At 41.3% G+C, this 13,191-nt stretch overlaps 2 protein-coding genes across 9 annotated transcripts; one reads left to right on the top strand and one right to left on the bottom strand.

Moving 5' to 3' along the window:
- The first annotated feature begins 846 nt into the window (after window positions 1–846).
- Window positions 847–11,137, top strand: MILR1 (mast cell immunoglobulin like receptor 1). 8 transcript variants are annotated; one of them, XM_055796271.1, is made up of 9 exons: window positions 847–967; window positions 1,055–1,099; window positions 1,943–2,230; window positions 2,552–2,851; window positions 3,378–3,491; window positions 3,945–4,034; window positions 5,104–5,163; window positions 5,503–5,559; window positions 10,555–11,137. In XM_055796271.1, the coding sequence occupies exons 1-8, from the start codon at window positions 934–936 to the stop codon at window positions 5,550–5,552; spliced, it is 981 nt and encodes a 326-aa protein (XP_055652246.1). In that variant the 5' UTR covers window positions 847–933; the 3' UTR covers window positions 5,553–5,559; window positions 10,555–11,137. The 8 variants fall into 8 exon arrangements, with proteins under 8 accessions (XP_055652246.1, XP_055652245.1, XP_055652243.1 ...); XM_055796270.1 differs by lacking the exon at window positions 10,555–11,137 and adding an exon at window positions 7,140–7,271; XM_055796268.1 differs by having other exon boundaries at window positions 848–967; window positions 5,500–5,559.
- On the bottom strand, window positions 7,263–12,817 carry POLG2 (DNA polymerase gamma 2, accessory subunit). The gene is made up of 8 exons (XM_055796264.1): window positions 12,320–12,817; window positions 11,963–12,089; window positions 11,708–11,813; window positions 11,161–11,334; window positions 10,024–10,164; window positions 9,104–9,184; window positions 8,384–8,484; window positions 7,263–7,464 (listed from the first exon to the last, which is right to left on the bottom strand). Exons 1-8 carry the CDS (start codon window positions 12,780–12,782, stop codon window positions 7,299–7,301), a joined length of 1,359 nt encoding a protein of 452 aa, XP_055652239.1. The 5' UTR covers window positions 12,783–12,817; the 3' UTR covers window positions 7,263–7,298.
- Window positions 12,818–13,191: the final 374 nt, after the last annotated feature.

The following is a 13,191-nucleotide window of genomic DNA, read 5'->3' on the forward strand; positions in this document are numbered from 1 at the left end:
GTGTTTTGTATTGTGCAGAAGAGGACAGACTGCGGGGCCTTGTCTTGTTACCTTCAGAAACTGGAGACAAATAAGACAAGTATCACAATAACACTTCTAAGGCATTCTCTAGAAGTACTTACTTCTTCACATGCAACAGGGCCTACCTAGAGTTCTTCAGAAGGCATTGCCTGCATATAGCTAAAGATTATATATTTCCTTTGCCCAGGGGATGACAAGTAAAGAACATCTGCTTGCTGTAACTAATCATGTAGCTTTGGATCACTGACTAGCTCTTCACGTTTGTTTCTACAATGATGTTGAACTCAAGTTAGTGATGAGATTTGTGCCTTCTAGTACAAGATCTCACTTCCTCACAGCTTAATATTTGAAGTTTGACCAAAATATTTCCTTAACAAGCTGGCTAGCTATAAATATTTATTAGCATCTTTAAAATTCTATAGATTTGATACTTTTTTTTTTACTTTTTTTTGAAGTATATTGCTGTTAAAAAAAACCACCAGTACCATGTGCTCCCAACCATATGCATTATCTCTAGCACATGTATGGATGTTTGATGTCAATCAGCAACCTCATTCCCTTATGAGAACAATGCTGGAAAAATTATATATAGTGTTGTATACCACATGGCAACACGGTTCTACCACACAGCTCTCACATGGAAAACTGATTACGTCAGCTATGTCTTAGAACAACTCCATGTAACATTTATTTATATCCCAGACTGCTGTTCCTCACTCCCCAGCTTTTTCTTCTGTCCACTACTCACTCTGCCACAGGCTAAATTCAAGTTGAATATGACAAAAGTCTTTACATAAACATCAGTAAAGATCAACACTGTTTCCGTATTCAGGACTTCCTCAACCCCTAGAGGCACGCCTTGAAGATCTCATTAGTGTAACAGCACCAGCTGTCTTGCTCAGTATCAAGAACATGGTTTTTCTCACAATTCTGCTGTTTTCCTACCGTAAGCCAAGGACATCCTTAAATATTACAGATCTTTCTAAACAGGAACCATTGTTTCTTGTCTGAAAGCTTTCTTTTCTTCTCTTAGTTCAAATGTCCCAGCAGATTCAGAAAACTACTGCAAATAGCAAAGGTGGGTTCTCTTTTTTTGTTTTGGGGTTGTGCTGAAATTGACTGTTAACAAAAAAAAATGGGGAGGGATTGAAAAATGTCCAAGGCCTTAACGTAAATTTAAATCTTTCACCCCTGTTTGTGCAGTCAGGCAGTTTACAAATTTCTATAAAGGTAACTATCTCTGCTGACTTGTATGTACAGTCAAAACTGATTTGTTGTTAAAACATATTTCCCCCCCCCCCCAAAGTTTTAAAATTTATCTTAGTCATGAGCAGTTTATTATAATTTTCTACTAAAATAGACTACAAGTTTTTATAACAAATTTATTTCTATAATATCATAAAAGCAAACTAATTTAATAGACTGTCAAGGCTCCTACTGCTACTATTCAAAAGTTCAATCTACTTACACAAGGTTAATTCTGCTGGTTTACATACAGCCACAAATAAAATACTGTTTTCAGTTTCAGGCTGACATGCTACCTCTCAACTAGCATATCAGGCTACTTTCTCCTAGAATTAACATCCCACAATATTTGTATTTATCTTTTACACTTCTATTATTTTCATTGCTGCTGTAGTTCAAAAGTGTTTTTGTTGGTTCACCTGGATACATCTGTTGGCTTTGTGTGTTTACATTCTCTTTTGCATAAATACATGCATTTTTCATCAAGTATTTGAAGCTGCATACTGATTTTGAAAAATACAAAGTTGTGTTGGCTGCTACCAGAGGTAGAAAAAAATATAATTCTCTATTTCAACAGAAATAAATATAGCTTGGTCCTCAACATATTTTGGGGAAAATCTGAGAGTTTCTTGAATGATGGGTGCAGCAAACTCACTCAGAAGTTTCTTCTTTTCAGAGATGATATCTAATCCCAGGCTCATACCTGTTCACGGGACTTTGAACATAGTGAGGAACCAGAACGTGACCCTCTCCTGCCACTCAGACTCCGGATCTCCACCTGTCAGATACACATTGTTTAAACACAATCAGAAGGTATCCACTTTAAATAGGCCAGACTTGACTCCCAGTTTGTTTAACTTGACTATCAACTCTGCCAATGATGTGGGTGAATACAAATGCAAAGCTGAGAATAACATCTCCAGTGGTGGGAAATACAGCAACAGTCTCAACTTCACCCTTCTAGGTATGTGTTGCTGTATACCTTCTCAGCACATTTTATTTTAGGGGCACATAGCCATGTCTGATGCAGACTATCTGCAGCAGCAGGAATCAGGGTTTCGTTAGCAGCAGGTACTGTCTTGGGCTGCAGCATGGACCTGCCTTGATTGCGGAGCTGAACTTTACCGCAAACAGCTATTACTACCTTAGGAGTTATCAGTGCTATTCTGACCTAGCTCTCATTGAGCCCTCCACCCCTGATGCCCATTTCATTTGCTGATGCTGCCGCTTAACTCTGAGTCTTGCTTTGGAGCTTGTCCTGTACTCGGTGATGCAGTCTTTTCAGTTTTCTTTTTTACAGAGCCAGTTTCCAAACCCATGCTGAGCTCACCCGCCGCTCAAGCAAAGAAAGGCCAGAATGTGACCCTGTCTTGTCTCTCAGAGAACGGCTCTCTTCCTATCACATACATATTCTTCAGAGGAAGGCAAAGCATCTCTCCCCCAGTGAAGATGCAGAAGAGGGAAGCAGCTGTGATTTTTCTATTTATCAATTCCTCTAGTGACTTTGGACCCTATAAATGCAGAGCTGAAAATAGTGTTCACAATAATACAAAATACAGCAACAGTTTCAACTTTACATTAGCAGGTATGCATGCGTGAAACAGTTTACCACTGTAGATAAACAGACAACACAAATTTCAGTGTTGTAACAGCATAAGGTATTTTTTGCCAGAATTTTGTTCCTGCAATGTAATGTTCAAAATATAATTTTTTTTAAATAAAAAAATAATTTTAATTTTTAAAACCAATGCAAAAAGATAGAAGTCCAGGCAGCCTAGATAATAGAAGACATTGAAGTGACCATGAAGGATGACTGTGAAAGATTCACTGTTGCAAGAGACCCTTGGTCCACCTGGCTCCACCCAAAGAAGAATCTAGTTTCATTTTTCCGTCTGGTCCTGTGAATGAGAGAATCTACAGGCACCAGCAAGCTCCCTTCCTGCTGCTGCAGCAGTGTGCACTTAGGACTCTCCTGAGTAGCTATGTTAATCACAGTTAATCCAAAAGCTGAAAGAAAATCAAAGTCTTGTTTTTAATTTACAGACAATACTTACTATATGAAACAACAGTTCATGGCATAAACACCTGTTGTTTGTTTTGTTTTTTTCCAGAAGAGAGAAGCCATTCTCAGCCCTTGATCATTTCTCTTGGGCTAATCCTGCTACTATGCGTAATAGGATTTGCTCTGGCAATTCCATTTTTCATAATTCCTTCATATAAAGCAAGTGAGTTCCTTGAATGTCTGTTTCATTTCCCAGAGATGCTAGTTTATGTTGTCAATACATTTTACTGTGTAAATGTCACATTACGAGTTGAGTTATGCTCTTAGTATCTTAGGATGTTGTCAAGTCTCCTCTTAACCAGCACAGGTAACTTAAGACATAGCTCAGAGGTTTTGCCTTGTCAATGTTTTAGAAGGCAGGTCTGGGATGGGGTAAGCAGAGCAACATCTTATTTAATAGACATAGATGTTGGGAAGAATTGAACCTCTTTGTTCTTAGTAAAGACAGAAAATTCTATGAAAAATGCCTTTGGTTAAGGAGTAATTTTTATCATGAAAATAACATTATGTGAGATCTCCAAATATTCAAAAAATATCATGGAGCTGTTTATTTCCCTCTAAGAAAACCTGATATATGTATATAGGCATGTGTTTGGTTTTCTTTTATAATTTGCAGAAAAATTTAAGTCTACTATGTCCTCAACTGGCTTTACTTCAACAACAAATGCAGAAGAGTCTGAAGACTACGTCATATATGCAGAGATTGGTGAGTTCACCTTACTTCCTGCACAGTCACAAAGCTTACTTGTGGGAGTTGGGCTGAAGAATGCGATTATACTATTTGTAGATAGTATGGGCAAATGTCTTCAGGTACTGCAAAAGCAGCAAAGAGGACATTACTGCCACACAGTACATGAGCTAGTACTCCTACTGACCATTAGCTGAAATGCTTCAGGATCCATATTTGGCATTACTTGTCAGCCATGCATCCAAAACCGCAACTGGTTAAATGAACTGAAGTTCTGTACAAAAATCTACTGTAAACACAAGTAAAATGAAGAACTGCATTTGGCAACTCACGGTGAGACTTAAATAGCCATTACGGAGGAAGAGAAAACTAAAAGACCATTAGTAGACCAGAGGTGCAATGTCCATTTAATAAGAGACAGAAGTAGGCTATAACCAAGTTGTAGCAAAATAAAATTTACATACCCCTCCATTCTGTTCAAAATTGTTCTGTACACAGTAGTTCTCTATTCCATGTTTCTTAACTTTGACAAGACTTAAAGTCAGTTCAAACTGAAATTATGAAGTAATGCTAAACAACAAAGCAACTGACCAATGTTAAGACATTACACTGCTTCAGTTGCAGAAAATACACAATAATTAAGACATGACACGAAAGCCATGATGCTGTTAATTTGTAGTTTTCTGTGTTTGCCTAATACGTGAATGTCAGTATTTTCCAGGGAAAAAGAAACCCCCAAAACAAACCAATAGCAAAGGTATTACATTTCCCATTTCTAAATAGCAAGAAGGGAACAATACTCTCCAAACAAATCCGCCTTCCTGTTCATGTACTAGACCGGCAGAATTCTAGCTGCTCTGCTGTTAGCTCAGTGCTCTGTCCAGCTGCTCATGGCAGATATCAACCAGCATTCTAGCATGCACGGACAGTGACAACAGCTCTGATAAGGCCCACAAATGCTACAAAAAGCAGGGTAGGTTTATATTCAATACAGAATCTCACTGCCTTGTTTCAAGATCATTAAAAAAAAATAAATCTGGTCAGTCTGTTGTAATGAGTTAACGTCTGTACACCATCTTTAATCCAGAGCCTGTTAAACCAGAAGAATACATCAATTTTTCTGCTATTAGAAGAGAAGATGGAAAAGGTAAAAATCTCACACTATAAATGTTGGAACATCTGATGCACCCAAGTATGTTTTGGGGGCATTTTGCTGAGGGGAGGCCAGTTATATACTGAAATTACTTGCTTACTATGAAGAAGTTAAAGTAACTTTGAGATGCTTCCAAGGGGGGGAAAAAAGAAAACAAAACCCCCAAATAAAAAAAACATCACCACCCTATGACCCCAAAATTCAACAGTCTCATTATGAAACCATGCAGAAGATGTTATTAGTGACCAAGTTGTTGATGGAATATTAATTCTTCTGTTGTGTATCTGTACCAAAACCAACAATTATGAACTATGTTTTTCTGGCTTTTAGCAGAAGAGAGGGCATGTGCTACAATCTATTCAAAGGCCATTTTCAGAGACTGAGTACAAGGTAAGATCTCTTTTGTGATTAACTTAATCACATATTTAAGAAACTTTCAGTCCTTGGGTGTGATAAGTACCACTAAGTATGCACAGAAAGAGATGATGTATAGATACTAGCTTCCTGGCCTACCTAATTACTTCGTAGACAGACAATATAGCTCCTTCTCTACTAGCAAGCAGAAAGCCCAAGTCATAATATCCAAAGACTTCAACTTAAAAGAAAAAGAAGAACAGATAAAAATTGGAATTAAGACAGACCCAAATAGCAATCCCATTTGACAAACAACAGCTTATTGAACAAACAGCACCATAAAAAACCAAAACGAAATACAACAATGCAATCGCTGTCGGGTAAGATCCTGCTGGACACAATATACAGTCTGGCATTAAATGCATCTGATGACTAAACAGAAAGGAATAAATTATGTAAAGCTTTCACCCAGACACAAGTTCCTGTATATTTAACTAGTTTCCTGAAGTAGAAACTGGGTTGTATGCAAACATAAGATAATCAAAAGGCTTTAGTCAAGTATGAAAAGAAAAATAAATATATATATACACATATACACATCCCAACTGTGTTGTCTTCTTAGGCACATGCTAGAGGATCCGTATTTGGTCTCTGTACCTGCTGTTACGTAGCAGCAAGGATGGCAATTTCACAGTTCAACATTACTTTAGCTCTCAAGAGTATGGATAGGATGCTAAAATTATTTTTTGGGACAGTTAACTCCAAAACAAACTCTACAATCTGCTATATGCCATTTCTTAGATGTTTCTGGGTTGTTTTAATGTCATTCCATAACTAGCTTACACAGAATTCCATGAGTTCAGTAAGTCACACAGCCACACTATACTAACCTTGAGTTATATCTAGCATAATTACTCTATGCAGCAATTAATATTATGTTACAAGTAACCTGTTTAAAGTTAAAGCACCACCACATTAATAGAAGAAACTTAAGGCAAGTTCTTGTGTTTCATGACATTGATGACTACCAGTGGCCACATGCCTCATTGTATACACTTTAAAGCATTTTAATATAGTGACTCAACAAGCTGTACAGACAGTAAATCTACAGAACAGAATCACTGAATTTCTTACCTATGCAAACTCTTGTATCTGATTTTGACATTTAGGTGTTGGATAAATATGATCACACGTTAGTCTTTTTCTACCATTCTCGATGTACAGACATCTTTTGTCCATAAAAATGCTTGTCAAAACCTGTTCAATTTATTTCTTCTATTTCCTCTGTTACTCTTGATAACGTATTTTTGTTTAAGTTTTAAAACTTTTTATGTTTATAAAGAGCAAGATTAAATAGCTTAAATGTTAAAGAACAGAGGCCACACAACTGAAATACATTCCTACAAATAGACAGTATGTTATTAAAATCTTTTAAGATTTGGAAATCTTTTATATAAAATACCATTTTCCAGCAGAGCCCATAGCTGTGTCAGCAATACACAGATGAATTTTTGGGCTAGGATGGAGTATTTTCAATAAGATAGTAAAACCGAGGACATGAAAGTGAGTATGTCCCTGCTAACAAGAGACAAGTTTGTCTCTTCCCTCTTTTCAAGGTAACCTGGAAGATCTAGATGGTCTAGACGAACAGAAAACAAATGTATGGCCAAGTTTTAGCAAAACCATTTGCAGAGAAACTACCGAGTCCATGACACCATAGAAGACAGTTCAGGCACAGATGTTTAAGAAATTCCTTTTACTCAGTGAATTTAAGTTTACAAATTTTTGGCTGCTGTTACATACTTAGTTAAAAAGTCCTTCAGCCTGGAAATGTGCATCATTTCCTTCATGGTGGTGTCTCTGCTTCTCAGCTGGACTACTCCATTCTCTAAAGTGGCATCAGTTATCAAGATCATGAAGAGAACACTCATCTCATCATACCTGCAAAGAAGAGAGCGCACCTGTTACTGCTTTTGGTGTACAAAAAATGCAGCTAAGTTATGTATAAGTGATCACAAGCTATAAAAACTTACTTTTGCTACACTGCACTAAGTCCAGTGTGAAGACACCAGTTTTCTTGTGCCTTTCCTTGCCTACCTGATTACATGTCTTTGTATGTTCTAAAGTAACTAAACAATTTAAAGAATGTTATTTAGTGACCTAATACAAGAGTATTTTTGTAGAAGCAGAATACATCTTTCTTCTGTTATTTAATAGCCAGACTTACTTTGAAGACTACTGCACATGAACAAAGAGTCGTATTTATTTTCTTTCGGGGAAAAAATATTCATCAATATGCTCAAGATCCATTGATTTGAGCAGTGATATGTTCAAAATTCACTCCTGATCAATAAATCACATATGAAGCCCTCAAATGCAATAGCAGATTTTTATTTCCACAAGTAATTCCATCACAAACGACAATGTTAACAGTTTCAGACCTGAAAGAACTTCAAGGCTAGACACAGGGTGCTATCTGAAATTGTACTTTAGAATGAAACACAGAACCAGTCCAGATGCAGAAAATGGGGGTGAGGGCAGGAAACAGTTCTATGAGCTTATGACTCATCTCAAGAAATCTATTTTCATTTTCAATAGGAGAGTCTCAAAAGGGCATTTCACAGTTCCAGGGAAGTAACAATAACATGTGAAAGGCTTATACTTAACTTATAAAATGATCTAACATTGCTCTTTGTAATAAAACTAATTGAATCCAAGTTTATAGTCTGGGATGCATGCCTTCAGTCATGTGGTTACTGCCCTCAGTGACTTCTTACTGACAACAGGCATATTTTCGCTAGTCCACAAAGGTCATTTTTCACCTTCACAGTTTAATTTACAAAAGACTGTTTCTCCTTACTTTGTATAAAGCTGTTCCAGAGATACCTGCACGGTTTCAAGGTAACCCGGCCATACAGAAATTCTATTTTCTGACAGTTCATTGAACAATCCTTGACAAACCTGTGTTTATTTTTAAAAATGAAAGTTAAAAGACAGTTTTTGAGGGTTTGAAATACTGTACAAAGAAGCCACTACAACTTTAGCATTTGCAGTGTTAGCATTCCTAGCTGGTGTTAATTTTCTGGCTGAAATAATCGCAAAGTAGTAAGCAGCCTGGCAATTAAGTCTCCATCTCTATGTAAAAACATGCCAGTGTGTTTCCTCCCTTCTGTGGGGACTGGCTTAATGACTGACTTAAATAAAAACTTTAAAAATCCTTCTGAGGACGTGACCCATGCATTAAGATAATTCTGAAAGATTAAGAAGCAGATAGGAATTGTGTTACATATTTTCCTTAATTTTGCATGGAACAAGTATCAACTCCACTAACAGCACTGAAAGCAGCGTGTTAACACAAGGAAGACATCTACTGCTTGCTGTCTGCATGTACTCCTTCGACTACGACTTACAAGCTGCACAGCAGAAGCACCGTAAAATCTGTACAACTCATCTACAACCATGAGTCTCCAAGAATCAAAACAGCAGCATGATTTTTCCCGACATAAACAGCGTCCGAGTTGTAACAGACAGTTACATGGAGAGTCAATGCTCAAAATTAAAATACTTTCTTACAACGTACCTGCCTCAGCTCTGTTGTTGGACCTTTTCCTACGTCCAAGGCCACTTTAAGAGGTGCTAAACAAGGATGAAGCTTAAGTACCTAATAATTTTACAAAAAGCAATAGATTACTAAATGTATTTAGTGTGAAATTCTAAACAGAACTAGGAAATACTGATTTTTTTTTCACTGAAATTAAGGTTCTAGACATGCAAAAATTTTCTTATGGTACAAAACCTTAAATTAGAAGCAAGCTGTATTTAATATAACTAGTACATGTGCCAGATAGGTTAGTGCGGCAGAAATCACTCCGTTTTGGCTGAGCCCCAGAGAAGAGATGACTTTTTTTTTAGCAGAGCTCCATCCTTTTTAATGGAGCCAGAGTGATCAGAGACAGCCCAGCAGACAGTTACCATCCAGTCTAGTGCCTGTTCTTAAAGGCCAAACAGCTGTTTGATTAACAAGTGCTTCTGAAAGCTGGCACTCTGAAAACCAGGGTAGAAGTGGGAATAACAATGGTCCACAGGGAAAAGCCCCACTACCACCTGCAAACCACTTTTCCTACTCTACTCAGCCACCTTCAAATGCTGCTGGAAGAGAAACACTCCTCTTTCCCAGCACAAGAGCTACATTCCAATTCCTCTTAACTCCATCCACTTGCATGGTAAGAGCCTACCCACTCATCAGAGAAAAAGAAGGTAAAGCAGAAAAGGTGACCTCAGAATGAGAGAAAAATTGCTTATGTGAGTGAAAAGGACCGCAGAGGCAGTCCTTGCGGCCAGCCTATCGCTACCAGTAAGAAGCCTTCTGTCTGCCCCGGCTGGGGAAGGGAACAGAGCATGGTGATGTGGAAAAGAGAGATACTGCCACGCTTGAATTCACCACATTGCCTGTGGGTTTGTGTACTTACGACTTTCCTTACACCTTCTATAGAAATTTACCTTTCTCTGTGAATTTTTCTTTTTTGTTAGTGGATTCTCAGCTAGCTGTAGAGAATCAAAGAGATATGCTAATACTCCTCGGTCCAGGTTGCCACTCACAGACAGAACGTGAGGAATAACATTCTTCCTTCCATCTCGGCCCTGAAGAGAAAAAAACCCACACAGGGATACCTCAAAGACTGTCCCAAAAAGCCATTTGTTTACTTTAAATGTATGGGGCAGCACTGCCCTCAAACACCCTTACTACACTTCAAATAAAATCAGACACATTTAAAAAAGTTACCAGCAATCTTAGAAGTGTAACAGTAACTAGGCAAGATTGTAACCCCGGGGAAATCAGAAGATCAGAGCAGGAAGGGATTATTTTCTTGTCCTGCCTCACAGACCATAAATTTCATTCTATAGCAAATACTTTAAATACTTTAAATTCTGCATTTTCTTTTGGAGATTTGTAGATTACTTCCTAGAGACCACAAGGATCTGCCCCCACAGTCATGTAGGTAACATTACAGTCTTCTGCCTTCTGTATAGGAACAAACTGCAAAACCAGGACAGCAGACAGGCCTGCCATGAGGAGAAGGTTGCAATTTACTGCTAAAATACCAAGTTACCCTTGTTTTATCTGTTCAGCCTGACTTTTCAAACACTGTCACACGTTATAAGTTTGTCCTCTACGATATATCCAGCAGAAAAGTTTCCCTCTGGTCCATTCGCCCTTCTGAGCATGGTAACTTCTATAAAGCCTTTTGCAGCGTTTATAATGCATTAATCCATGTATACATCTATATATCTGGAATTGGACAAGCTACAGAAAGAACATCTACAGGTTCTTGTTGATGCAAAGTTCACACTGCGTTTGTCTGACATCTACTCACACATACAGATAAAGGCTATGCAGCTGTCCTGTCAATATAGCTCATTTCTAACTTCAAAGAATGAACTCCTTGCCAAAAAAACCCCAAAACTCTATTTTACCTGCTTCTGAAAATGAAGGTCTGACTGCAGAGTAGCAATTGTACTGCTTTTACAACAAAAGAATAAAAAGTCGCACGCTAAGCAACTGGACCAGCAAAGAAACCATTTCTCTCACACGTTATCATCTTCATCAGAAAAAGTTTTTAATATAGTAAAGCTTACAAGTAATTTTGAACTATCCCCTGGATACATCTGTAACAGTTCAGTATCACCAAGGTTCGTCAACGTTTCTATTGTTTCTGTCCCCCAAGGAAAGCTGTAGTGTAAATGAAATCCTTTCCTTCCTTCTTCATCCTGAAAGTCGGTGCTGCTGAAGTTAGATGGGCCTACTGCAAACTGAAAATAAAAGAGGTGATCACTACTGTGCATACTGTATTGAACAAAATAAAGTCTGTAACGCAAGCTGAAGTCTGTGATTTTCAGTAAAAGATTTTTATGAATTACAGTCCCAATCTCTTTGTTGTTTTACAGCATTTTGATCTCAAATCACTTACAGACACAAAGCATTTGCCTTTCTGCAAGTCATGTTATAAACTACTTAGGTTCACCATAAACTTTGTTAGTTTTTTGGTTTCTCACAAGAAATGCCTGTATTTCAGTGACAAGAACAGGCCAGCAATGCAACGCTGTAAAACCAGTTGGGGTGTCTGCTCCCCCACTCTGATATAAGGGAGCAGGCTGAGATTTCCCAGGGGAATGCTGCTGTTACCTTTCTCCACCATTGCAGCCTCTGGCGTAACCAGTAATCGAGCCACTGTCCTGCAGTTCTGGGAGAACTAAACCATGCAAGCAAAGACGCGGTCCTTTCGCCTATTCTTTAAACAATAGCAAGGGCAGCAAGTTAACTCCTTCAAAAATAACAGAGAAAAGGCAAGAGACTGTATTCAAAAATAATCCAAAAGAAAAACAAATGCAAACAGTTGGTTTAAGTAAGGAAAGGGGATTAATCGCTTAATTACTCTACCTGGTAAGGTTTTCGCTGTGTTGTTCGCTTTCTGGAAGGGAGTGGAAGCATACTCCAACCTGAGCAAGGCCACAAGGCAGCCTCTTGTTCACCAGTTCTAAGCAGCTCACATATTGTGCCAAAGCACCTGTCAAAAGGCAAAGGGCTCATTTTAGCAGCCACAGGAAAATTTTAGTTGGTTTTTTTGTTTTTGTGGGGGTTTTTGGGTTGGTTTTTTTTTAATTCTACCAAACGCAACCCAGGCAACACACACGGGCCGGCCGTACGACCAGCCCGCGGCCCGGGATTCAGCCCGATGCCCGCCGCACCCGCTCAGGACCACGCTCCCGTAATTCCCGCAGGCGCGGCGGCACGTACCGGGCAGCAGGCTCTCGCGGAGCGTCCACGCCGCCCCCAGCGCCGCGCCGCCCGGCCGCCGGTCCCCGAGCGCCTCCGGCCGCAGCAGGCGCAGCCCCTGCCCGGCGGGCGGGCCCTGGAGCGGGGCGTCGGCCGCGAACACCTGCTCCCGGAAGGCCAGCGCCGAGTCCCACCACTGGGCCGCCAGGTTGGCCCGCAGCGCCGCGCCCAGCGGCCCGAAGCCCGGGTGACAGCCGCTGAGGTAGGCGCGCCAGGGCTGCGGCTCGGCGCCGCCCCGCAGGAAGTGCCGCCGCCGGCACACCTCCAGCAGCTCCGCCCCGCTCGCCGCCTCACGGCCGCCTGCCGCCGCGTAGCGTCGCGCCAGGACGCCGGGCCCCAGCCCCTCGGCCGGCCGCAGGGGAACGCGGCCGCACCAGCGGCCCCCTTGGCGGCAGCCCAGCGCCATCTTCCCCGCCTCCCGCATGGCGGGGGCGGCCACTGCGCGTGCGCCGCGGCCCGCGCGCAGGAGGCGGAGCTGGCGCTCGGCCCGGCAGCCGCGAGCGGGAAGCGCAGCTGCCGCGCGTGCGCGCTGGGCCGCCACCCCCCGCCCGTTCCCTCAGCGGCGGCGGGGAAGATGGCGCCGGGCCGCCGCGGGTGGCAGCGCCGGGCCTCCCTCTCGGGCGCGGCGGCCCCCGGCACAGCGGAGCGGGGGGGCAGATCACAGCCGCACAGCGGCGTTCCAGGGGGGAGCCCCCCCCCCCCCCGAGCGGGCCTGAGGCAAGACCGCGCCCAGCGGGGAGCGGGGGGGCGGCGCGGTGCTGCCTCCGCCCCCGCCGCGGGCGGCACCGGGCTGTGGAAATTTCCATCGGTGCCTCACCGCGGCTCCGGACCAG

The sequence above is a fragment of the Falco peregrinus genome, chromosome 2 (genome assembly GCF_023634155.1).
Source record: "Falco peregrinus isolate bFalPer1 chromosome 2, bFalPer1.pri, whole genome shotgun sequence".
NCBI classification, from domain to species: domain Eukaryota; kingdom Metazoa; phylum Chordata; class Aves; order Falconiformes; family Falconidae; genus Falco; species Falco peregrinus.